Source organism: Magnolia sinica, chromosome 16, assembly GCF_029962835.1.
Source record: "Magnolia sinica isolate HGM2019 chromosome 16, MsV1, whole genome shotgun sequence".
NCBI classification, from domain to species: Eukaryota; Viridiplantae; Streptophyta; class Magnoliopsida; order Magnoliales; family Magnoliaceae; genus Magnolia; species Magnolia sinica.
Window position 1 is genome coordinate 59,557,175 of NC_080588.1, and position 27,854 is coordinate 59,585,028.

Sequence of the window (27,854 nt, forward strand, 5' to 3'; positions counted from 1 at the left end):
CTCAAGGCATCCATATCATAATTAACGAAAAGTAAACTCTTATTCCATTACGAGTTTTACTGGTGTTTCTATCACATGGTCCTTAAACAAACCAAATAAAGTTCAAGTGTTTTTTTTTTTTTTTTTTAATTTATTTAAAGGAAAGTAGTATATCACTAAAACACGAGGGGATTTACAAAGTTTTCGGGTGGGCATCACAAAATGGTCGATGCCTCACCTATCATGTAGTGAGATGGAGTTAAATCTCCCTCAAGTAACCTAAGCCTACTTCATCCAAAAACAGAAGGCCCTTAGCAATTTCAGGGAGATTGGACTGGGCGCTGAAAAAAGAACTAGCCTGAGAAGCGCTGCCTCTCCTAACCAGATTGTCTGGCACCGCATTAGCTTTCCTTAGAGTGTGAACCAAGGAAAAGTCTAATCTATCCCTCAAAGCCCTGATCCTAGCACACCAGTAACTCAAAAACCAAGATGGAGTTAAGTTATTCGAAAAAATTCCCACACTGGATTTAGAATCACTAGGCACCTCGATCTTAGAAAAACCCAAATTTGCACATCTCATAAGGCCCTCCCATATGGCACATAACTCAGCTCGAGAGCTGGACCCTATGCCATAGCCAGAGGAGAACGTAAAAATAAACTTCCCTTCATAATCTCTACCCCAGGCCTCCTCCGCGCGATGGCCTTGGGTTCCCCAAAGCGGACCCGTCGACATTGATCTTAATCCAGCCTCTCCTAGGCCTCAGCCATTTAACCATAGGAGGGGATGGTAGCTTGATAGAAGGACCAGCTATGCGCAGCTGTGCGAGGAGCGAGCTGAACGACCTGTTGAGAGATCTCGGAAGGGGGAGGGATGGACCAATCATCTCAATCCAGTAGTGAACCCGGGAAATAACCATTCAAGAAAAGAACACTATGTTGTCAAACCTCGCCTTGTTTCTTTCCAGCCAAATCTCCCAGAAAATGAAGAAAGGCAGGAGAACGCGTAGGAGAAAGAGCCGATCAGGCTAGGTAGGGGAGATGGGAGCCCACCACAGGGTAGCTCTCCCAACGCGGAGTGTCGAGGGCTGCCGGTGACCTTGAAGAATGGCTGGAAGTGGCACCAAATTTGCCTGGCTGCAACGTCATTGGAGAAAAGATGGTCAATTGATTCCACGCTGGGCTGATGAGGAGTGGGGCAATAAATGCATCTGGGGGCTATATGAACGCCTTTCGCTTGAATTATAGCCTTCGCTGGGACTGCTCTGTGGATAATTTTCTAAGAGGAGAGATTTTTAAAGGAATTAGGGAATGCCAAACCCATTTAGCCCAAGGGTATTTCACACCAACTGGCCTGAGGATTTCCCAGGCAGACTCAATTTTGAAATCGCCAGAAGAAGACGGAATCTAGATTCTTCTGCCATCCTCAGGGGAGGTGCAGACACCTTTCTGATCAACAATATGGTCCATTATCTCTGACGACAGGAGGGATCGGACTCTACCTAGGTCAATCCAGCCTTGGGGGACAATGAGATCGCGGACTTGTAACACTTGAGGAGGAAAAGGATGCTGGTTCCAAGGAACGAGTGGGCCCAGCTCCAACCAAGAGTCCCTCTAAAAATTCAACTCGCCTTTGCCGACAATCCAATGAGACTTGGCTGCAACGAGCGGAAGTAGCGAGCATTCCTTCTTCCAGATTGGTGAAGCCTGATTAAAGACGCATAAGCCATCCACGTTATCAAGATCTGTAGCATTCTTGGCCCTGATAAAAGATTCCCAGCATCTGGCCCTATCAGACTTGAAAACATTCCAAGCCAATTTCATTCTGAAGGCCGACATCACACAAGCAAGGTTCTTGATCCCCATGCCCCCCTCCTTTGGACAAGATATGAACTCCCACTTCAGCCAATGGAACCGTCTGCGGATCCCATCCTAGCCCCAAAAGAAGCTTGCACACGCTTTATATAGCTCCCCCAATAGAGTTAAAGGAATATCTGTTGCTGCCAACACATGTACTGGAATACTATTAAGTTCGTAGTTGATAAGAGTGGTGCAGCCCGCTTAAGACAATAACTTTGTCTTCCACCCTGAAATTCTAAGCTGAAATTTCTCCACCAACGGACGGAAGTGGGCTCCCCCCTTGAAGATTGGAACGCCTAGGTAGGTAAACAAGGCCAACCCCCGCTAAAAACCCAAAGTTCTTTGGACAGCTCTGACTCGGTATAAGGATTGGGATGCTGAAATGATGAAAAAACTCTTATTGCTACTGATTTTCTAGCCTGACGCAGACTGGTACGCCTTAAGGAATTCTGCAATTTTCTTCAACGTCGACCTCCCCCTGTTCGCTAGTAATAAAGTGTCATCTACGAAGAGTTGGTGAGAGATGGGCGGGCAGGACCTACGAGTGGCATAGGGAAGACAGACCCCACTCCTGAAAAGATGTTGGAAACCTCTGCTTAGAATCTCAGATGCAAGGATGAAGAGGCTTGGTGAGATCGGATCTCCCTGGCGGAGGCCCCTAGACGATTTGAAAAAACCGCAGGGCTCCCTATTGATTAGAATAGAGAACTACGAGTTCACCCGGCAATTTTCTACCAAATCTATCCAGATAGCATCAAAGCCAAACTTAGAGAGGACTACTTTAAGGAAATCCTAGTTCAGACGATTATAAGCTTTCTCCATATCCAGCTTCATGAGGATATTGCCCCCTATGACTTTTTTGTCTATATCCCTGAAGAGATCTTGAGTGAGAGCACAGTTTTTAGCTATGGCCCTGCCTTGGACAAACACACCTTGCTCAAGGGAGATAATCTTGGGCAGTATCCTGCTAAGCTTGCCAGCGCTGCAAAAAACTCCACTATTGCTTGCTTGATGGAGGCCTAGTCCACAGCCACCTGGCCATTTGATAGCTCAATATTCTGGATGATCGCTCTCCTAGCCCTGTTAAAAGCCATGTTATGGAAAAAGGCTGGTACTACGATCACCCTATTTCAACAAGTTACACCTGGATTTTTGCTTCCAATAAATCTCCTTGCATAGCTCTAGCCCTGTCAGCTTCACCTTAGCCTCCGCTAGAGACTTAAGGTTCTCTTGGGATGATGATATAAGCATGGCATCTTCTGCTCGAGCTAACTTCATTTCAGCCTGCTTCATGTTGTGGAAAATATTTTTAAAATTTCCTTGTTTCGGGATTTTAAAGCATCCTTAACTTTCCTCAGCTTACTTTGCAGGGTGAAGAGAGGATCTCCCACAACATCTGACTTCTAGAAAATCCTAATCAGTTCCTGAAAAGAGGCATGGTCCAGCCACATTCTTTGAAATTTGAAGGGCTTCGAGAAAGCACAAGCAGTTGACGGGCAGGAGACAAGGAGGGGAGCATGGTCGGAGTTAAGTCTGGGCAAGTCCAAGTACTTTTGCAACAAACTCTATCCAACCTTGCCCAACTTCTCACCCGACCACTTTAATTGTTACACTACGTAAACTTATTTCCAGCAAAACCCGCATCCGAAAGACCCGCCTTTTCCAAGTCTTTGGTGAACTCCGCTGCGCTTTTAAAGTCAAAAGGGCCTGAACCTCTACGCTCTAAAGAGGCAAGGACTGCATTGAAATCCCCTGCCACCAGCCAAGGTAAAGAAGACCCAGCTACCAAGCCTAAGAGCTGGTCCCAGAGCAGCCTGCATTGCATTCTAGAGCACTTGACATAGACAAAGGAAATAAGATACCTGGTTGGGTTGCCATGGATAGAAACTGAGCAAGAAATCATCTGAGAGGAGACCGTAATTAGATCCATAGAGCAACATGAGTGGTGGAAGAGCCATACTTTTTCTCCCTCCTCAGCATTTGTCTTGGAGAAGTGGAATGTCATGCCCCAAACCCGGAGATCGGATTCACAGGAATCCCGATCGCCGATCCAGTGCCGACAACCTCCGTAGTACCCCATTCTCGGTTCCTAGCGTTCATACGCCAGATTCCAATCCTGGGATACTACAAGAGGCTTTTTCTTTGTACATTTATCTCGTAATAAGCATAGCCACAAGTATACCCAAATCATAAAGGCAACATCATCATCACATATCCACTAATATAATCATTTGAATACAATGCTGAAAGGAAAATACATATATCAAAAATCAAGGGCCAGAAGACCACTGCACGCTCCAAGCTCAACAATGCTGCAACCTAACATCTCCTGCACGCATCTATCATGCATAAGCTTATAGAAAGCTTAGAGGGTGGTGTAAGTGTGTGCATAAGATAAGTGTCAAGTATTCAATACAATGCCATCATCATACAGTACCAGAAATACTGGTAATCCATAAATCGTACAATATCGGAATAAACAGATATACGAACAAGATCATGAATTATCAGAGTAAGCAGAAATATTGACAAGAGCAGGAATTATCAGAGTAAACAGAAATACTGACAAGATCATAAATCATATAATAACAGAGTAAGCGAAAATACGAATAAGTCCATGAGTCAATCAATATCAGAATACGCAATATATGACAGCTATACAAATGAGGAGTCATAAAGAGCCAAATATCAGATGTCGAGGATGCGATGCAATATGCAATTCCTGATGAGTTCACGAATAGCGTCAGCCGTACCTAGACCACATAAATGCAGAAACATGGTAATCCAAAATGTCATATGCCACAGATGTAATGCAATATGCGGTGCGAATGGAATTACCATGCTGGAGTGTGAAGTCGGGATGATAGTACGTAGTATCGCAGGCTACGGGGTCTATCACAAAGGACTTCTATCCAAACCAGTCTCATACCTAAATTTAGATAGTCAGACCCAATGTGGTAGACTCCTGATCTCAGGTTAGTCGCGCGCCCAACCGAAATCCTGGCCATGCGAAGGTACACAGCAATTAGTTGCACACCATCAGCCCGAGTGGATAGTGAATGAAATGAATGTATGAGTATGCAACTCCTACTCAATAAGTCCACATATCAGTACAGTTCCTCTTTGGGATCATCACCGGGGTTTAGTACACTCCAAATGGCACTGCCGCTCTCCCAGCCGCACAGTCCAAGTGAGCGTAAGAAACCTCACTATCCGCCTGGCCAATAGTCTGCCAATACCTATCCGGCACTTCGATAGCGGACCCATTCACGACCGGGTCAAACTCAGCCTAGCAATGCCCCCTACTCTCGGGCGGGTAAGGCCATACCCCCTCCCAACCGACCACGACACAGTGGGAGACACGACCTCCTGATATTCGGCACTCGGGCGCTCATGTATCCACTCGGTCTCGACTTTGGGGCGTCCTCTAGTACCGAGAGGGTTTAGGGATTTTCACCCAGGGCCATCTATGGCAGCCCGATGCTAGAACAAATTTTCGGTGTCCCGTCTGGCCATCCACGATATGCCTGTGGAGGCTACGACCCTGATGTCGCTAGGGCACACAATGCAAGATGCATGAGTCATACAATCCAGTCATGCATCAATCCTGCGCATACCGTGCGCTCATGTGAGATAACCTCCGCCTATCAAGGAGTCTCATAACAACATACTCAATGACATATGCAATGATCAACCACATCTCATAACAAACATGCAGATGATGCGTGTGGCATGTATCATGATGCTATGCTGTACATACTCATAATCGGTATCAATAACTGGCATCGACAATCGACCTCGACAATGTGGACATTTAACCAACATTGCTCTCGAGGAGTGACCCTCATAGATCCTAACATATAGTGGGCCCATGACTTCACACAAGGGCTAAATATACAACACCATAAGCCTCACTCAAGAGCTTAATACACATCACGATGGGCCTAACATATATCACAATGGGCCTCAACTACGAGTCGCATATACACCATATAGGTCCCGACAATCGGCTTTGACAATTGAAATCGGCCTCGATAATCGAAATTGACACTTGGACTCGACAATTGAAATCGGCCTCGATACTTGGCCTCGAGAATCGGGATCGATCGATAATCAGAATCGGCAAATCGGTCACGACAATCGGATCGATCGATAATCAGAATTGGCAAATCAGTCATGACAATCGGATCGATCGATAATCAGAATTGGCAAATCAGTCATGACAATCGAGATCGATCAATAATCAGAATCGGTAAATCGGGATCGATCGATAATCAGAGTTGGCAAATCGGTCACGACAATCGGGATCGATCGATAATCAGAGTCGGCAAATCGGTCATGACAATCGGGATCGATCGATAATCAGAGTCGGCAAATCGGTCACGACAATCGGGATCGATCGATAATCAGAGTCGGCAAATCGGTCACGACAATCGGGATCGATCGATAATCAGAGTCGGCAAATCGGTCACGACAATCGGGATCGATCGATAATCAGAGTCGACAAATCGGTTACGACAATCGGGATCGATCGATAATCAGAGTCGACAAATCGGTCACGACAATCGGGATCGATCGATAATCAGAGTCGGCAAATCGGTCACGACAATCGGATCGATCGATAATCAGAATCGGCAAATCGGTCACAACAATCGAGATAGATCGATAATCAGAATCGGCAAATCAGTCACGTCGATCAAAATCGGTAATCGGTCACAACAATCGGAACCGATCAATAATCAGAATCGGTAAATCGGTCACGTCGATCGGAATCGGTAATTGGCCACGACAATCAGAATCGATTAGTAATCAGAATCAGCAAATCGGTCACAACAATCGGGATAGATCGATGATTAGAATCGACAAATCGGCCGAACAAGGCCTATGGGAAGGTCACAATGTGGATATTAAACCATCATTGCCCAACAATGTGGACATTTAACCATCATTGCTCTTAAGGAGCGGTCCTCATAGGGCCAAACATATAATGAGCTCGTGGCCTCACATAAGGACCATATATACATCAAGTGGGCTACATCGCATGGGCCTTGAATACATCACAATGGGCCTCGTTCATGGGCCTCGAATACATCACATTTGGCCTCATCTAAATCAAATAAGCCGATCAAATGGGCTGATACAAATGGGCCGAATTAAGTGGGCCGTTACCAATGAGCCGAATCCAATGGGCCAAGTCAATTGAGCCGGTACAAATGGGCTAAATTAATTGGGCCAATCAATTGGGCTGAATCAAATGCACCATTCATCCATTGTTAGATATCATTATAGTGCATGAAAAAATGAAGCATATCCAAAGGATCATCTGGACTATACCACAAATGACTTTGGTGATAATAATTTTCGTAGTTAAACTTTTTAGTGGGCCACCATAGCATTTATTTTCCATCCATACTGTTCATAAGGCCACAAGGACCTGAACAGGAAAGGAAAACAAATATCATATTGAATCAAAACTACTGTAACCTAAAGGTGTTTCAATGGTGGGCGTTCAACACCACTGTTTTCTGTAGGGTGGTCCACTTGATATTAAATCTGCCTTATTTTTTTCTTCTCAAGCCTAAGGACAAGCTTACCAAATGCATGGACGGTTTGGATGAATCACATATAATAAGGTGGGGTCCACATAGGTGGCTGTCCACCAAATGAATAAACGGTTTGGATGTAATATAAACATCAGTGGTGGGGTCCACATTAGTGGCCCACCAAAGGGTTGAATCTGCTTATTTTTTTTTCGAGCCAAAGACAAACTTGCCGGATGAATGGACGGCGTGGATACAAATATACATCAAGGCGAACTCCACCCGTGCAGATGGTGAATGGACGGCGTGGATACAAACAATATCACGGTGGGCCACCCGTAAAATGGATGGACATCGGCTATTACGCTAGCTGCAGACGTCAGCTGCAGAATACATACATATATATTATATTATAATATAACTTAATATTGCATGAACTGTAAAGAGCCACCGTCCAGACCCCTGGATATTCTGGACGGTGCTGATCTAGCGCCTAAATCATGGTGGGCCCACACGTAACAGTGGCCCATCATAGCTTTTGATATAAGACATTATATATATATATATATATATATATATATATATATATATATATATATATATATACACGTGTGTGTGTGGAAGGTGGAAGTGTCAACGTCCAGCGTCCAGAGACGCTGGACGGACGTCCTGGTGGATGAAACACATCCATCTGGTGGCCCCACGCTGGCAAAATAGACGGATAGTGTAGGTATAAAAACACTTATATCAAGGGTATGGTCACCGTCCAAATCTGCTGGACGGTGCAGATGTAATAAATACCTCAAGGTGGGCCCACATCAGCGTGGCCCACTGGTTTAGGACCAAACTGATATTTGTACTTTTCCTTCGTGCAGTCCTGCTGGACGGTGTGAATAAAACACCAGCGTCAAGGTGGGGGCCATGTACACGTGGCCACCAGCCACGCACATTGAGGCGGCCCCATGTATGGATGGCATGGATATAATACATACATCATGATGGGGTGCATCAGGGTGGGCCGCACATATCAAAAGAGAGGAAGAGAGAGAGAGAAAGAGAGAGAGATGGTCGTGAGAGGGGAGGGACCCCGCCACTATGGGCCCTCCCTATACATGAATACATCAAGATGGGTCCTACATATGTGGGCCCTCAAATCATAAAATCAACAAATAAGAGCACCCACCTTTGATCTCCTCGGACTTTTCCTTCCACCGATGCAATCTAGAGCTCCAAGGGTTGGATTTTAACGGTTGAGATGGACTTTGGAGGGTGGGGATGAGAGATAGGAAAGTGGGCCACACCAAGGTTCTCCATGGAAGACATGGACGTTGGAGTTGCTTGTTTTTGGAGAATGAGAGAGAGAATGAGAAAGAGAGGGGTGATGGGAGAGAGGGATGGTGGAGTGACATGAGAGGTAAGGTGCTTGTTGACTTTTTAGGGTTGCTTTTGTACTTGGGCATGGTGAGAGTAATGGGTTGAGTGATGGGTGTACTTTTGACAAGTGAAGTGATTGATGTGATGGATTTGATAGATTCTCTTGTGATTTGCAATGCGCGCTATTTCCTCGAACTGAACGCTGGCCCACATCTCCTGGTCGCCTCGGCGCGCGAGGCGCGGCATTGGAACCGCAGTGACGGCGCGGTCACAATGATACAAGTCTTAAGCCGAGCCGACTTAGATCGACAAGATGCAACTCAGGGTCGTGCGCAAATGTCGATTATAGGTCGCAGGTTGCCAGAATTCGACCGAGAGGACTACGGAACGGTATGGGCTAGGATACGGGTCTTACATGGAATCCTAACTTCAGCCCTACGCGAAATCTCTTGCCATCATTGAGCATGGGCTCTAAGATGGCCACCAAAGAAGGCTTGAACTTGTTGATCAAACACTTCAACATGGTGATGGTGGGTTTATTTCCCACTCCAAGCTAGTGGTGGATACGCTCAACTGTTTATGATGGTGGGCACCAACAATAGTGCGGAATTCTCGGCGGTCTACGTCGGCCTTTCCATTTGTGTTAACATGGGCCTATGGAGGGTCATAGTTGAATCCGACTCCAAGCTGGTGGTGGAAATGCTCAACCGTGTCTCGCAGGTGGGGTGGAAGTGGGTACATTGGTCAGCCCGCATCTCTACCCTTAACGGGAGGGGCCTTTTTCGATTTGCCCATATTAAGAGAGAGGTGAACGGCCCGGCAGATGGCCTGGCTCGGCTAGGCAGCAAGCTCCAAGGTAACTGGTGTTTTAATGCTATGAGGGACCTCCCCCATGATATTATGGGCAGGGTGCTGTTAGATAACATCAGGTTGGGAGCCATTAGGGTGATGGATCATGTATAGCTTCCTTTACGATAGGTTGTCCAAAAGTTTTTATTTTTTTGTGGCTCTTGGGCAACCCGAAGTACAATCTCTGTATCTTTCTTTGTTGATATGAATCCCAGGCTATGCTTAGCCTGCTTTTTGGAAAAAAAATTCCCACTCCCCGGTCATTCCATATGAGCATACTATCGATGGGTGCTTTTCTTGGACAATGGACCTCCGTGTTTGATTTTGATTAATTTTTCTTTCAATAAAGAAATAGGTGTTGTGGAAGCTCTGATTTTATAGTGCCCCATCTTAGCAGATAGCCTACTTGATCTTCTGTAGTAGGCTATAGGGGATAACGTGGTAGAAACCACAGAGTTCCTTATAGATTGAGGGAAGGGGGGTTGCTCTTGAGAGGGGGCATGGCCAGTTGGAGCATCTGCTCTGAGAGGAGATGGTTGGTGCCAAGGGAAAGGAGAGCAGGGGACCTGATCCTCAACGAGGGTAGGGTTGGATGGCAAAAGGTGGGTATGGGATAGAGGTGAGAGTGTGGAAGGCAGGGGAGGGATGGGAGAAGGGTGGGGGAATCTGTTGAAAAAAGGAGATAGATCCACAGCAAGGTGGACTCCCCTGCTCTCCACACCCTTACGGGCTTTCACCAAATACCAGACGACACCATCATACTCACACTTAGTGCCCAAAGTTGTATAGCTTGTCTTTAGAGGGCTATCACCATAAAAAAGGGCCTTAAGTAGATTTGGAAGGAGTTGCTGGTCAAGCACAAGGGCCTTGTGTAGATTTGGAAAGAGTTTTGGTCAAGCGCGGGAAGCCTATTTGAAGGGGGCGAATGGATTCTTTGGACTGATTCCTAGGGAGATAAGACAGGGAATGGATCTTGGGGGGCTTTTCGGTGAGGGGGAATTAGGACAACGAAGTTGGTGCGAAGTGCTCTGTAACTGGGTGCACTGGGGAGTTGAAGGGAGTGTATAAGGCACCTGGGATTGGCTCTCAGGATTGATGGGAGTTGTTTGGGTCCTATCATCAGAACGCACTTGGTTAGCCATAGCCTCGGCCACTGTAATTGGCGAAGTTGCGGCAATTATGTTGAACGGATGGGAGGGGTGAGATTGGAATGTCATCTTGGATCGGTACAGTTACTAGACTTGGAATTTGGGGTGAAGTGCGGGCAACAGGGGTGGTTGAGGCATTTTGTCGAACAAATGGAGGGGATGGGATTGGGGACAATTCCCGGTTAGGAGCAAGTTCCTGAATTGGAGAATTGGGTAAACTAAGGGCAACCTGAGTGGTTGATGGATCAAATCTAACATGAGGTAAGGGGAGGGTTGGCCCAATCTCCTCGTTTGTAGGTTGGCTTGAAATTTGTATAAGATGGCACGGGGGGATAGCTGGGTGATAGAAGACCTTCTCCACCCATTCCTTCATTGTGAGCTGCACCATAGGGTTAGAGGGCCCAAGAACCCCGACAGATTTCGAAAAGGGAGAGTCCAGCAGAGCTCAAAATGGGAACTCTAAGCCAGACACAACTAACTCTAGGTTTGTTTATTTCTCTACTGATCCTAAGCTGCTGCTTCACAGAAGGATTTCTTATATGTTTGGCCCCTCATATTTTATGGCTGTCTTCTAACTGACCCAAATAGCTGGGACAAGGCTATGATGACACTGATGGTCGTTTTCTACTTGTGCCCAGATCTCAGAGCTTGGTATCTATCCTGCTGTCGATCCTCTTGATTCAACATCTCGTATGCTTTCCCTCCGTATTTTAGGACAAGAGCACTACAATATTACTCGTGGTGTCCAAAAGGTTCTCCAGAACTACAAGAATCTTCAAGATATTATTGCAATTTTAGGAATGGATGAGCTCAGTGAAGATGATAAGTTGACTGTGGCTCGTGCCCGTAAAATTCAAAGGTTCCTGAGTCAGCCATTCCATGTTGCTGAAGTGTTCACAGGTGCTCCTGGAAAATATGTTGAATTGACGGAATCCGTTGCCAGCTTCCAGGTAAGGAATAAAGAAATTTTGCCTCGTTGAATGGGCATTTATTTTCAAGTTTTCTTTTTCTATCTAGAATATGAATATTAAGAAATTTGGACCAGTGGAAGATTGGCAGATAGCATTAGCGTATCCTCATCCTTCTCTGTTGTCTACATTTAACGTATATATTGTTCTAAAATGTTACTTGTAGAAGCATTGTAATTTCATTGTATGTGCATTATAGAGGTATACAATTACCTATAAGACAAAAGGAAGAAAAAAGAAGAGTATAAAGTTCTGATGTGGCTCTCTTCGATAGCAATGAAAAGAATGTCACTGCTAAATTTTGTGATGATGGGTCACACCAGCAATATTGCAAATGTTAAAGTAGCTCCAAGTCGGGTCCATACTCCATCATCACCATGACTAGTCATATCCATGGAACATTTTTCTCTCAAAGTTCGGAGTTACTCGGGTAGGATTTCTTGTTAAAAGTGGTGTCTTAATTGCCTTTGAAGATTTGTAGTTGGCAAGCTAAGTGACTATTGAACACAATGTAGGTCCCGCCTGCATTGCGTTCTGATGGTGGCAACAATACCTTTTATGTTTAGTGACACTTAGATTGTAGCCAAACCTGATTTTGGCCACAATTATTTAGTTCTGTGACCGCACCATCCACAATAGGGCCTCCAGATGAATGGACTGAATGTACGGATATTAGAGTGCTTGATGACTAGCTTAAAGTATACGAGCTTTAATGTTAAGCTTCAGTGACACTTTTGTTGTAGCAATTGCTTTTTGACCACACCTGACAGTAGCCAGTGTAGGCCTGACAGATAATGAGCTTTTATATTGGCACTTTGTGTTGGATGCTTTGCATTCCCAATTTATTAGTAAATTATTAGTTAGTGTGTTGGCCACAGACAAGTACTTGCCTTTCACGGACTTGTGTTGAATCTAATTATTTTCCTGGTCAAATTGTTTCATACACAGCATACAGATTCTATTAATTTAACACTTGGCTCTTCACTTCTTATCATGTCTTTTAATGCACATGGTTTTGTCATGGTTGACAGGGTGTTTTGGATGGGAAATTTGATGATCTTCCCGAACAGTCATTTTACATGGTGGGAGGAATTGAGGAGGTCATCACCAAGGCTGAAAAGATTGCCAAGGAGTCTACGACCTAATGGGCTGGTTTTCCTGTTTTAATGAATAATTTGATTGATAAAGTCAAAGCCTGTATCCAAATTTGCATTTTTGAGGTCACAGCTATTTGGCTTTCCATTTTCGTTTTGACAGGATTGTGTTAGTTTCAGGAAAAGAGCGATGGCTGGCCCTCAGGGGCGCCTCTTTTTTATGTGAATAAAAAAGAAGCGGACATGTTCATAAGTACTTGTGTTGGATCATTGAATCCCTTTCATATGCATTGGCTTCTGGTGCCTTTTTTGTTTTGTACCAGTCGGTTGGATGTTTTATTGGTGTAATTGTTTTTTTAAGCATAACTGATTTCTGTTGACAATTTAGACAATGCAGAGAAAGGGCTGGGGCTGGGCCACCCGGTGACATCTATTGCAGGTGAACGGCCCAGCTAGTCAATCATGTTACTATCAGCTTCCATTTGAGATATGCTGAAACCTTCTGTGAAATTTGTTATTACGTAGTAGGTTTAGCAGGGAGGTTTGCATCTTTTTCAAAGTTGTGATCCATCCTTTCATGTAATGGCCCATCTCAGGATGGTCTATGATCATCAAGATCTATTGTGTTGAAATCTGATAGATTCCGACCGTTGTTTCAAGCGAATGTTTACCTTGTGAGGGTATTGAAACTCTGATAACCTGGCCAAGTGGTTCATCGAGGTTGGACCTTACCTTACGGATGAGATGCGTGCATCACCACATGTTGTGGAAGGAAAAGTGATTTTCTTATCTTGATTTGCAGTTGGGTGATGGTGATAGCTTGGCTGAACCAGATGGTCCAATGGGTATCTTATGCCTGGCATTTGTTGTGACCGTTGTGTAACAGCAAACGCTGTCATGAAGCAGCCAAGCTATAAAAATGTGTGAAGTCCAGATGTAAACATACCATGGTGTTTTCTTTTCAAAACGTGCACTAGATGAAACTGTTGTATTGTAATGCTGTTACGCACTTAGCCAACTAGATCATTCATCTTATAGGCTATGTTTATCCTTTCAACCTTTGGTTTCTCCCATCATCTGCACCGTGGAATCCAATGTGTAGGCTATGATTTAAAACTTGCATTGATTGGATATTCGTAATTGTCTGTTTCCGTGGTGTAAATTAGGCAGGTTATTATCATATATTAAATTATTGGGGGTATGCTCAGGCCCTTTTTATGGTAGGGTGAATGGGAGATCAGATTACCTTGTTAACTAGTGTCGGGGCTTGGGGTCCTAAACATCACCTAAGGTGGGGCCTGGATCAACTATAAATCACCCAGTTTACAGGTCCAATCATTAAATGGGGCCACATATGCATAGAAAGAATGGATGATTTAAAGACACTTTGGGTGGCTCCTATTTAATTAGTTTGAAAGCACGGTTAGATTTGCAGTAATGTTCCCATGCTTACTTAAAATCATTTTATATTGTGCGACTCTGCATGGAAGGGAGCCCCCCCCCCCCAAGAGATTGGCCCATTTCAACCCTTTGGTCACATTATTCCTTAACCAATAGGGTCGGGCTAGATCAACCACGATCATAGCCAGGTTCATTTCAACTCCTGTCAGTTCCCTGGAGCGATTCAGTTGTTACCACTAATGGGGCTACATTGATGTACACGATGTATATCCACGCCATCCATCAGTTTTTCCAGCTAATTTTAAAGGTATGGTCTGAAAAACATAGCAAATTCAAATCTCAAATGGACACCACCACATGAAACATTGATGATTGAATTCCCATGATTAAAAGCTTCCTAGGCCCACCATAATGTTTTGATAAGGTCACCATAAACACAAACATCAGCTTGATCCAAAACTTTTGTAGTCCCAAAAAGTTTTTAATGGTGGGCATTCAAATCCCTACTGTGTGGTCCATTTGAGATTTAGATCTGCTTCATTTTAGGTAACATGTGCTCAAATGAGCTGGAAAAACTGATGGACGGCGTGGATATACACCACATTCATCAAGGTGGTCCCCACGGTCAGGGCAACACTATCTAACTAACATGTTACCCTGGTCACACCTAATCCACTCCCTCCAACACTATCTAACTAACAAGTCACTCACCACTCCCCAGATCCATTACTCAGAATGGAATGGCTCTCACACTCTCACCGGCTCACCTCTCGCTCTCCCCTCTCCACCCTCATGCCTCCTCCATGTCTATCCTGAGCCCACGACTTAACCTGCGCACCCGCCGAACCTTCTCCTCAATCTCCGCCGCTGTCTGCCAAGACACCACTGTCTGGACCCAAGCCCCTCTCACCCTCATCTCCCCTGCCGCCGAGTCTCTCTTCCACGTCAGCATCGACGTCTCGGATTCTCCCGATCTCGCTGCATCCCACTCGCGGCCCGGGCAGTACCTGCAGCTCCTTGTCCCTGATGCTGCCGAGCCTGCCTTCCTCACCATCGCCTCACCGCCTTCTCTCGCTGCTTCGAAAGGCGAGTTCGAGTTCCTGGTAAAGACCTTCGCGGGTTCCACTGCCGAGCTTCTGTGCGGTCTCCAGAAAGGAGATGTGGTCGAATTGAGTCCGGTGATGGGGAAGGGATTTGACGTCGATGCGATATCACAGCCGGAGTTGTTCCAGACAGTGCTGATCTTCGCGACTGGGTCCGGAATCAGGTATGTCAGATTGAAAACCAATCTGGGTTTTGTTTATGGAAAATTTCAGATGTACCTCTGTATTTGTTGTGTAATTACACTGATATCCCTACTTCTCTTCCAATTAAAGATGCACACCAATTTTTTCGAGATAATTACTTTTCTATACATTGATAAATCAAGCAAACATTCTATTCAAGATGAAAATTTGTTCATATTTTACTTCTAATTACTCTCCCCTTAACGTTGCGGGTTGAATGTCCACCATTGATTTGTTCTCTTTGACGATCTTGGTGATCTTAAAGGTTTGAAAATATTCCATTCCAGGGAGTATCGTGCATGACCGACCTTAGTGGGACCGGTAATGTTGGTGGTTTTGATCACTGGGCCACTATCTCACTTGTACTAACTAACAACCCAAATGGTGATATACATACTCTTTGTCCAAGCATTATATAATGCAATACAACATAGGACACAAGATTCGGACCAATTATTTTCTACAGGGCCATTGAACACAAATCAAACTAGTCCTGATTGGGGTGTATCTAAACACATGGAACAGATGAATGGAATTGAAACCCTCATTATTTTATCTCCAATGTGCCATGGTTTAAAAATCAGTGTTTGGACAGGCCCTTTCATTGGTGGTGTACAAATGAACACTAAAAGATGGAAATCAGAAACTGCTCCCATTAAGCAAGGAAATGTCAATTTATTAGATGGTCAGGATAATCCAATCATAGGAAAATTTATATAGGGGCCAATTAAGGGCTGAGCCTACAGGACGCTTGGTTCAGATCATTATACGCATGTTCCGCATGTGTGTTACACAATCTAGAGGCACAAAAATGTTATGCCTTCAGAGGCAGGTAATCCGCTAGTAATCTGCTCGCAGTTGATGGTGACATTGATCGCCAGTGGGGCGTGGGCTGTTTCTTATTTAATTCTGTTTGCAGTCCATTTGAAGGTCACTAGTTGGATGGTCATGATGATGCAAAAGGTGTAACTTTTGGTCCTTGACCTAACCATGGTGGACCCCCTGAAATCAATTGTCCTGCTCTTGTACTGGATGGCACATGTTCTGACAATAACATGGCATAATTGAGCAATACCAAGGAGTCTTTCTAGGGTGCATGCACCTGTATGTGTGGCTACAAATGGAGATGGCATTTGAACCGTGAGTCAGGTGATTCACACTATGTAGATGGCCTGGCTCAAATAAGATCAATCCACACTTCTGGATAGCTGAAAGCGTTTACTGAATGTGGATCAGTGGAAATTTTTTTAAAACAATCCATTTTAGTATTAGCCCACCTAATGAGTAATGAGGTAACTGACCAGGTTTTTGTGCCAGGTCACCTATACAGTGGGGATTACCTGATGTTGTCCTGCAAAGATGAAAGATCAGCACATGTGGTCATGTGGCCAGACACGATCTGTACAATGCATGTGTAAATTTGGACTTTGGGCAGCCATCCATTTCTCTCAATACATGTGTGGTCCATCTGATAGCCAAAGTGGCCTAATTTTTGGGCCATGGTACTGTCACAGAAGGCTGGCTAAATGAAGAGCTTGCACGCACTTGCCGCTACAACACATTTCTAGAGAATTAGATCCAACATCTCAGTAGCCATCTTCAGCCCTACCCACAACACCGGGGTGTTGAAAAAGGGTATTTTAGTCAGAAAATAAAATATTTGCTTGACTAACTATCTTGGAAAAAATGGTGTATAAATTTAGTTAATAGCACAGTGTCTGATGCAATGAGCAGGCATTCAATAACCTCTTCAGTCATTCTTGAATAGTTAATTCAGTAGCTGACATAACTATCTTCAACTTAGAATTTTGAGAGTATGTAATCACACGCCTCATTGGAATCTTCATTGCAGAGTTCCAAGGATCCATATTAAAGTCGATCTATAAACTGTTGCTGAAGTCTTTCTCCCTTACCAATTTGTTCTTCCTGATCAATATGTATCCGCATATGGCGTGAAAACGGGCACTGTATTATGAAGGGTTCTATTTTTCCACCCTTTTCCACATCAAATTTCAAGTTGAATAAGAATTGGAAAGTCCTGCTGTTATATCCTATTTAGCATTTGGATGGAGCCCTTATCTCATCAGTCCACCACTAAAAGAGGCAAGATCCAGAGTTCTAGACTGTCTTGTCAACATTTCCAAACACCATTACATAAACTTCATCTGGATTAGCGAGAGTACATGATGATTATAACGAGGCAGAACTAAAAGCTCATTTGGAGGTTTCCTGCTTATCGACTGCAGTAATGTCATTTCCTGGGTTCTCTCATGGGTTCTCAACCATGGAGGTACATTCATTTTCCATGTGATTCATGACATACAAACATATCCTCCAGACTAAAGCTGCTTTTTTGCCAAGTTCATGAAGAGGCTAACATGATAGCTGATACTTTAGAGAAGAGAGGGTCTGTTGAGAAGTGTGGTTTGTATTGGGGAATCTTTTCCTTGATGTATCCTTCTCATCTTCACATCATTCTCATCATCATAGAGTTGTCCTAACTTTTAGGTGTTGGGGTTCTGATTTCTTGCCAAAATTTAAATGATAGCTGCTTACCCTACATCAACCCTCCTCTATCCAAGCTGGGACTAGATGACGCATTGCTACCTGGTAGAGTTATTCATAAAAGATTTCACCATTCATAAAAGTAAAGGGGCTGATATGTATTTCTTATCTAGTGGGCTTATAGTGTTTGAATAGATAAGTGGGCATGTCTCCAACCTTTTCATTTTGTAACATGTTAGAATCCGACACATGGAATGTAACTGTTCTGTTTCATCCTTTCATGATCTGGTTTTTATTTATTTCTTGTTGGCAGTCCAATCCGGTCCCTTATCAAGACAGGTTTCAATGCTGATAAGAGATCAGATGTACAGCTTTATTACGAGGCTAGAAACCTCTAGAGAATGGCCTATCAGGTTCGGAAGATAGAATTCAACATATTATAAATTTATTCCTCAAATATTTACAGATTTCTGCAAGCCATGAAAAACTATATATATATATATATATACACATGTTTATTTATTTACAGGTCTAACATAGGTTCTTGCACTTTTCTCTGACAATAGGATAGGTTCAAGGATTGGGAATCTTCTGGTGTTCGAATCGTACCCATATTATCACAACCGGATGATAGATGGAAAGGTGAAAGTAGCTATGTACAGGTAGTATTTTTAATCTTTTAATTTATTAGTTGATATCAACATTTGGGCTCTACTTATAAGAAGCAAATCATAATTTCTACATCATTCTAATTATCTTTGAGTAAATATCTGCAGGTTGCTTTTGCTAGAGCCAAACAAATATCCAACCCTTTGTCCACTGGTGCAGTTCTTTGTGGGCACAAACAAATGACTGAGGTTTGTCTCCTTTTTGAATTAAAATGCTTCTGTTGGTAATTCCAGTTAGAGCTTGCCTTAGTAGTTGCAGTACTTGTTCGATATGTCTTTTGGTTTGAGGTGTTCACCAACAGGGTCGTTTGTTAGTAGTTTCAAAAGTTAAGTGACCTACCAAGGTCCATGATTTGTTATGGTTTAGGAAGAGAAGTCTTGCGAACTTCTTTGTGTAGCTTGGTTGAGATGGATTCAATTTGTTGTTATGGATAATTACCGCAGGAGCTCAATTGCTACCTTCACCTATAGCTAACTCATTTTGAACTTTCTCACCATGGAGTTGCTGTGTACTTGTTTTAAGAAATTGAAAGATCAATTTGATAATTTACATACCTGTTGCAGTGGCATGTTCTTTTTTCTCTAGGGAAGCATGCTGTCAATGTGTTCAAGTACTTGAGCTTTGGTATAGTTGCCTAGGTATGTAGTCTCATTCCAGGGGTGCTCAAATTTGGGCTGACTATACTTTCTGCTAGATGGCATCATGAGATACACTATATGGTTGTGTTGGTGGAAGGTTCCATTAACAGCTAGTGGCTGGCGAAAAACTCTAAGGCCCTGTTTAGGGTCATGGAATGAGACTATGGATTTGATAAATCCATGAACTTGTCAAATTCATAGATTTGCATTGCGTTTGGAATTGGCAAATCCCAAAATCCACTGTTCGAAAATCAAGCAATAAATCCTTGTATTTGAGAGCATTTATGGTGATGTCAAAGCATTTATTGCAATGGAATAACTTTTATTGCTTTTAAGCAAGTCTCCCATTTTGTGGATTTGCAAAGTCTTTAGTATGTTGGGGGATTTGGATTTGCCCCAAATCCATGGATTTATGTGGGTGTGGTTTTGGAAATCCACGAATTGACAAATCCTCATCAAAACACCAATAGAGGAGATTTGAAATCCATCGATTTTACAAATCCCCACCTCAAATCCCTCACTTAAATAGTTGTTTGTGTTGGGGATTTGCCATATCCATGGATTTTCGATATTCACACCTCCATAAATCCGTGGATTTGAAGCAAGTCCGAATACCCAAAAATACTAAGGGGCTTTTTGGAACGTGGGATTAGGTGGGATGGAATTGCATTTGGTCCCATGCAAATTCCATCCAGTGTTTGGAAACGACAGGAAGGATGGGAGTAATTGAGGTATCATTTCATCCAGTCCCAATAGTAGATACTGTAGGATTTCTGGTGGATTTCGAAATCCACTACATATATGGGCCCCATGTTGATGCATGTGTTTTATCCACGCTGTCCATCCATATGCGTCATTCCAATGTGACATTTGAGTTGGATATGCATATAGGTGACTAGCATCAGTTGTGAAATCTGGTCCATTGATTACAATTCCATGGTCCACCAAATGTCGGTTTGTGTATGGTGTTTTTTGCAAATGAAGAATTTGATCCCAAACGGGGGATTGGACGGTCAAAATACCATGGTATTTCTAGACATGCAATCATTGTGCAATAATGGTGTTAATTCCATCTAATGCAATTCCATACCGATACCATTTAATCCCTCATTCATATGCCCATAATGAAAATAGGATGCCCACAAACTTGTGTCAATCCAACCATCAAGTGGCCACCATGTGAATTTCAAGGTTTTTGGGTGGTTGTCTAGTCTTTTCTATCATGTGGCCCACATGATGATTAGATCAATGTGATTTTTGGGTCATCCTAGTTTCGTGATGGGCCAACCCTGTTGGATGAATTGGATGTCATACATACACCATGATGAGCCCCACGTGCATCTAGTTGCACTGTTTTTCATCTACAACTCACACATGAAACCTTCCCTTTAGTGCCTGTTTGATTTTCGAATTACAGAGGTAATTCCAGGTAAATGGGTAATAATTATTTTCCCCTGTGTTTCCGATTGATTTTCCGAGGTGATTCGACCGCCGCCTTTCATTTATAGCACTTCTCACCCCACCCGATGAAAAAAAGTTAAATTGTGGGGCCCACCTTGATGTTTTTGTATTATCCACACCGTCCATCCCTTTAGCCAACTCATTTTAGGGCATGAGCCAAAAAAAATATGTAGATCCAATCATCAAGTGGACCACACTACTGGAAACAATGGGAATTGAACTCCTACCATTGAAAGCTTCTTAAAGACCCTGGAAGTTTTGGATCAAACTGATATTTTTGTTTCCACTTTATCCATGACTGTGTGACCTTATTAATGGGTTGGATGACAAATAAACATCACTGTGGGCCCTAGGGAGAAAACAACTTTCAACCATTGACGTTTTAATGATCCCTATTTCCTCAGGTGTGGTCCAGTTGAGCTTTTTATTTTCCTCAGTTTTGGGCTCATGCCTTAAAATGTATTTTTTAAAAGGATGGATGGTGTGGATAACTCATATATATCATGGTGGGGCCCACATATTTAAATCAGCAATAAAAATGTTTGTATGGACCAATTTTCGAAACGTAATTCCTGTCAACTTTCAAACAGGTGTAGTAAGCAATAATCAGGTAATTCCCTGTATTTACCAGGGGAAATCAAAAATCAAACACCCCCTTATGGTATTTCCTTGCAATAAATTGCCTGCCATTGCATTAAATGCTCCCCAAATCCATGAATTTCTAGTTTGGTTCCCAAACAGTGGACTTCGGACCAAGCCAAATCCAAATCCAATGCAAATCCATGCATTTGACAAGTTTATGGCTTTGCCAAAGTCAAGTTCTCGTGTACTGATCCCAAACAGCATCCAAGTGAGTCCTTTAATATCTTATAGATGAGACTTTGGTAGAAAATTTATTGGAAAGTCTGGGTAATTTTAATCACAAGTGCTTTGAATCTACACGATAACTGCTGTGTGAACAACGTTTGTAGACATGAAAATTGCTCACCCCAACCATCCCAAAAATGACATCTGATCCTGATCCTTAATCTTGCATCGATATGCATAGCTTTTGAGCCAATGATCTAGTGCCTCATGAGGTGCACCACATGCATCACCACAACCGAAAATATACCTCCACTACCTGCATGTGATTACCCAATGCTTGAGAGGGAGGGGATAATGAACTTCTAATCTTGATAAATATAAATTGTTCCCTGAGGAAAATGATTGCTGCCGATCGCTTATCTCATATATTCAGCTAATTCTATAAAGTGGCATGAACACCATTTTTTTCGCAGTATGAATTGAGTGTTAAGTGCCGATATATTCTTGCCAAATTTTGATGGGATGCTACTGGGTTTAACTATTTGCTTGTTATTTTGTATTTTCTTACTTTATTAGCTTCATTGCTTCACTGGTTGGAGTCTGGAGTTCCCTTATGTGCTACCTCACTTTTGGCTACATTGGCATTTAGTCCCAGAACATTTCCTTTTATTCCCTAATTTAACTAGTTTTTGCCAGCAAAGGGGAAACATAAAACACTTTGGTTCAACCTATGAGTTGTGATGGAGAGTTAAGACAAATTGGACTTAAATAATCAATGCACAATCTGGAAAATGATAGTGTATCCAATAATGCGTGTAAAACCCTTCTCACAGCCAATAATCCCGCGTGGTTTTCAATTTGTTCTTTTTATTTTTTTAATCTAACTGTGCCGGCGGGAGTTTTGCCCTCTCATTGCCGATCAGAAGTCTTGCTAAAGGAGGGGGGTTGCGTCAGGTTGGCAGCCGACATCTTCTGCCACTATTATCATAATTCCTGACAGCAGAACAGGATTTGTGTAGCCAACCCCAATTAGTTGGGTGAGGCTTAGATGATGATGATCTGCTGAATGTTTTGGTTCTTTATAAAATCTCTGATAACTAAATTATATTTTAGTTCTTCCATGTGATGGCTTTTCTAAATTTTAGTAGCATGGTTTTGTTGGTCAATTAGGTGCGAATTATTACTTTTGCTGACTAAGGCACTAAAAGAACTTTTACTACTTGCCTCTTAGAGCTGCTGGTGTGAATGAAAAGGACTGAAATAAATTTCAACTGCTTTTAGTACTTGACACATCGGAAAATTTAGTGCTACCTTCTTCCGATGATTTTGGGAATCCAAATTTTGAGAATTCATGTTGGTAATATCTGCACTTTGGCAGGACGTTATATCTGTTCTCACCACAGATGGAGTCTCAAGAGACAAGATATTGATGAACTTCTAATTATGGCTGGTATGCATGCAGTTTATGTGTTGTGTAGCATTCTCAACAAACAATTGGAATCTAATTCTTTCATTTCCTTGCATGGAAGATAAAGCATTTTTTATTTTGATAAATGTCATCTACCTTGGGATCATTGTTCGGAAAAGAATAAGAAATAAAAAAGATCCTTCATTTTGGGGCTCTTTATGAATACATTCTATGCCTCTACAAATCAGTTACACCCTGATCCATAGCTCAAGTGGTAGACTGAGTGAAAGATACCTTGTTTCAACACTGAGGTCTTGGTATCGATCCCTAGTGGGGGTGGCTAACAGTGAAGTGTGAACTAACAGTGGGGTGTACTAACAAGCTAACAAAAAAACAAGTCTACAAATCAGTTGGGGAGGAGGTTCTTTCGTGAAGAAGTTATTTATTTATTTATTAATTTAATGATTCTAAACAAATTATGGGAATGAAAAACCACCCCATGATTTGTAAACCAACCCTCAGATTCTTCAATGGAAATGCAGAGACTTCCTCAACTAATTATGTGCTGCTCATTTGCATCTTTGATACTCCATGAATATTGCAACACTTCCATTGCTTAAGATTTCTCAACTTCAGGTGTCAGGCCTGAGTATTGGTGGATACTATGAATGAATGTGGTTGGCTGGTTGCTTGTTTTTAAGTTATAATTGGTTCTGAAATTTTGCTACTTCCATTAATATTTGAAGTCTTATTTATTGCATTAGATGTCCTTTCTATTCGGCATGGAGTGGTCATAAATTTTTTTTGGATTGACCAGAGTGATTGCGGTTTAAAATATTGTTGGATATATGTAAATAAGGGCATTTGGAACTGCGAGTGAGATGCAAGAAGTAAAAGTCAAGGAAGATAACTACCTCCAATAATAATCCAACTCTACCATAAAAGTAGCCATGATGCAAATTGACTTCAAGCCTACTCAAATAAAGGATGAGCCCTTTGGATATTGGTACTGTAAAAGTTAATGGAGTTCAATTGAGGATGAAAAGAGTAGGACATAAAATGTTATGTAAAATGCTATGTAATAACATAACAAAACCAAATGATGCTAATATGGCTAAAGCTCTCTTAGTTCTAACTCGGATTGACTCCTCCCATTTCTTGTCTTCTTGGTTAACTCTCACAACTCTTCTTCATCTTCTTACATCTATTTACCCAAAGTTTTTGAGGATTAACAAATTGAGTCATAGCATCAGTGTTCACCAAATTGGTCCACATCATTGGTTTCGATCATTGTGACTTTTAGACATGGCAGTATAGCGAACATTTTCCTTGTAGTCGAGAATGGCACGTGGTTGGGAAATCAAATGACATGGATGAAAACTGCTGGAAGACCTGAGTTACTACTGAACTGTCACTCTAAAAAGTGAATTACACAGCTTTTGTGCTAAGATGGTATGGACGAATATTATTTTATTGTGCCTGAGAGGTCTTTGGAAAGCTCTTGAGCGCCTTGTATGAGTGCAAACATGAATTACCCTAGGAAAATGGAGGTCAATAATTCCTGTCAGTATTGTTTTTTTTGGAAGACAGATCAACATACAAATGGTGTTAAGCTTTAAAAAAAACACATAAATGGTGTTATTTTGAGGAGCTTTTTCTAGATATGGTGGAAGGCCATGTTCATTAAATTACTAGAACAGCGATAGCTTTCTCAAGAAAGATGAATTAGGATCTATTCCTTTGGTGGACAGATGGAATGAGGTGATGAGTTAGATGGTAAATCAACATGTATTCTTCCCCTTTTGATCTTCACAAGTTAATTCAATTATCGTAGCATTTTCTTTTCAAAGAAAGATTGGCGGTTGAAGGCTACCATAGTAAATGAAGGATATGCCTCACTGGTTGCACATTGATGTTCTAAATCAGTGTCCAAAAGCTGCTCCGATCAATTGTTGATTAACTGAAGCAACTTGGTTTTGGCCTAACCAAGCCTAGTAAAATCTGATCTGATTTGGGCCTGTAAATTCGTTTGACTTAGGTAGGTCAATCGTGACTTAAAGGCAGTTGACTTGACTTGGGTGCATTCCATTCTGAGTCCAAGTATTTAAACATTGACATGGCATTTGTGCTATAGCTGTACGAAGAGTGACACAAAAGTGGCAACGGATTTGGGTGCGAGAGCGGGGAAGCATCAGTTTCAGAATGTTGGCAAGTATCAGCAAGTTGGAAGTGGGAGCTGGAATTGGAAGTATGATTGAAAGTGGGAGTGGCACCCAGTTAGAAGGATCATGCAACTAAGTCCCTGTGGCCTGAGAGGTTATTAGATCACATTTGATTCGTCGTGTTTGTTGAGGTTTGTTCTATTGGTTCTTGTCTGTGTTGTGCATAGGTTATTTTGCCTGTCACATTAAATGGCTTTTGTATTGCTAATGTCAATGTGAGATTAATGTTGATGTTCTTATAAGAATCATGACATTATGTCAGGGTATCAACTATCATGTGTGTATAAAGGTTGATTTTCTATTACATAATAGGGCTGCAAATTGGGTTTGGGTGACCAAACCCAAGTCTAGATTGGGTTGTTAGGGTCCTCAGGTGGGGTTAGGGTTGGAAAACTTCGACCTGAATTGAAATTTGGTGGGGTTCGGGTTGAGTTGTTTGTTGGATATGGGTCTCTAGGGCCCGCTCGTGAGCAATCACTAGTGGGTGGGTCCCACAGCTAGAACTCAGAAGATTCTTGGCCGAATATCCATTTTCTAACCCTCTTCTCTGGAACATCAAATTCAAACAAGAAGAGGATTGAGATAAGGCAGAGAGATTAGTTGTGATAGGGATAAGCCCTATCGCATCCAAACTGCTCCCATATCCTCTCCATCCCTCCCTCCCTTTATAAAAAGGGAGGCATTGCCTCGGTATATGTATCCCTGTATAAGAGAATCCCAGATAGAATTTTAAGAAGAATAATGAGTCAAACCATTGTCCATTAGGTTGCTTCTAGATGGTCTGAACTGTTGATCGTGTCTTAGGACTATCCTGACTGTAAAATCAGAGAGGTAATTAGATTCTTTTCAATCTTGTAGTAATTAGGCAGATCACTGGGCATGAGCCGTCCATCTTCGACTTTGCGAAGGCCCCAAAGATTGTGTAGATATTCTTAGATGTTGTGGGCTTACCCATCATATGTGAGGATATGAGATGAGTCATGACTCATGTCTGATGACTTATGTATTGTAGTCCCAACATATGCCTGGTATAGTCTATTTCACGATGTGGATTGTAGCCATTTGTGTGGACTTGTTACCTACAAAATGCTTTGATTTGATTTAATCATTGCATTGTGCAAGTAGCCAGTCCTGTAGGTGACTTTGTGTCCTTAGCTATCCTCTTGTATATATGAGGATGGGATTGAGTATTGCTATTTTAGTGTACAATGATGAAGGTCCCTAGATTGGTCGGATTTCGTTACGCTAGGAAAGTGGCTTGATCGATTTTGAATTACAGATTTGTTTAGAGAAGATCCTGTGACAACTACATAAAGTTTCTAGAATTATTAATATGAACTTGAAGACATTTGTGTCGTAGTATCGAACACCCCCAAACAACAATTTTCAACTCCCTAAAGCCTCTCGCTCTCACTCATGATGATACTCTCAATCTCTCTCAACTCTCTTAACTCTCTCATCACTCCAATACTCTCATATTCTCATTCTCTCTTTAACTCTCTTGCTCTCGTACCCTCTCTCATCATTCTAATACTCTTATATTCTTTCTTAAGCGTAAACTCTCTTACTCTCTCTCTTACTACACTAATGCTGTAATCTTTCACACAATTTTGAGTATATGCAATTAATGCATTCATTTGATAGGAATCTGATTTGATAGGTTTTCCAATTATTGATACAATGGAAAATACAAAAAAAATTCAATAGATGCATTCAGAACTCTGAATTACTTATATAGCGAAGTCATCAATCTTATCACCAATTAGATTCCCCAATATAAAAGTATTTATCAACTTGCAACACAACACAGGTGACAAGTTATTAAAGATAATCCACTTGTATTCTTTACCACCATCAAACTTAAAATATAATTTGCTTTTGGAATTTGAGTATTATCACATCCTTATATTTCTATGGCAAGCTAAGCCGAAAGTGTGTGGAATGAGGTTCTCCTCCCGTTCTACCCACCAGATGGTCTTTCTTGATTACTAACACACTTCAATGGACTTCTTGTTGATATTTATGCATGCTGGTCACTATGGTCCAATCCACCTTTAATAGAAGGCATGCTATGTGTGCTGAATTGCCTAGGCACAATTGAGAGTAGGGGTTGAGAAATTCATGATCAGCCTGTTACTAATATACATCCTTGCTATTGGAGCCACAAGAGAGTATGAGCAGCTTAAGAATTCAACCCACTACTTTGTAATAGTAGAATGATGTTAGCAACTTAGCATTGATTTTTGGGCCTTTTGGATCACCACCCGCATTATTGCTTGATTGGATAAAACCACAACTTTATTTTAGCTATGACCACTCACATTTTAAAGGTGTTTTAGAGGACCCATAGTGTATCAAAAATACCTAATGTGAAGAAAATAAAAAAACCGCCACATCCATCATTTAAAATGATGAAAATGGCTTGTAAAAGTTAAAATTGATGAACTTATCATTCTTTTGAGAACTACACTAACAGGCTATGCCATTCCAATTTTTATAAGGGCATTTTTCTCATTACATGAGTGACTCGACAATAACAGTTATTTATTTATTTATTTAAATTTTTTAATTTAATTTAATTTTTTTAAATGAACGTGGACCCCTCAAAAGCACCCTTGAAGTGTAGGTGGCTATATGTATATTCAAAA

The 27,854-nt window shown here is 42.1% G+C and overlaps 2 protein-coding genes across 2 annotated transcripts; both read left to right on the top strand.

Annotated features, from left to right (window-relative positions):
* The first annotated feature begins 10,099 nt into the window (after window positions 1–10,099).
* On the top strand, window positions 10,100–13,062 carry LOC131228874 (ATP synthase subunit beta, mitochondrial-like). Its single transcript, XM_058224722.1, has 3 exons — window positions 10,100–10,201; window positions 11,386–11,697; window positions 12,747–13,062. Exons 1-3 carry the CDS (start codon window positions 10,100–10,102, stop codon window positions 12,858–12,860), a joined length of 528 nt encoding a protein of 175 aa, XP_058080705.1. The 3' UTR covers window positions 12,861–13,062.
* A 1,948-nt stretch (window positions 13,063–15,010) lies between these two features.
* On the top strand, window positions 15,011–23,064 carry LOC131229242 (fruit protein pKIWI502-like). Its single transcript, XM_058225142.1, has 5 exons — window positions 15,011–15,477; window positions 18,315–18,414; window positions 18,568–18,663; window positions 18,778–18,858; window positions 22,955–23,064. Exons 1-2 carry the CDS (start codon window positions 15,014–15,016, stop codon window positions 18,397–18,399), a joined length of 549 nt encoding a protein of 182 aa, XP_058081125.1. The 5' UTR covers window positions 15,011–15,013; the 3' UTR covers window positions 18,400–18,414; window positions 18,568–18,663; window positions 18,778–18,858; window positions 22,955–23,064.
* Window positions 23,065–27,854: the final 4,790 nt, after the last annotated feature.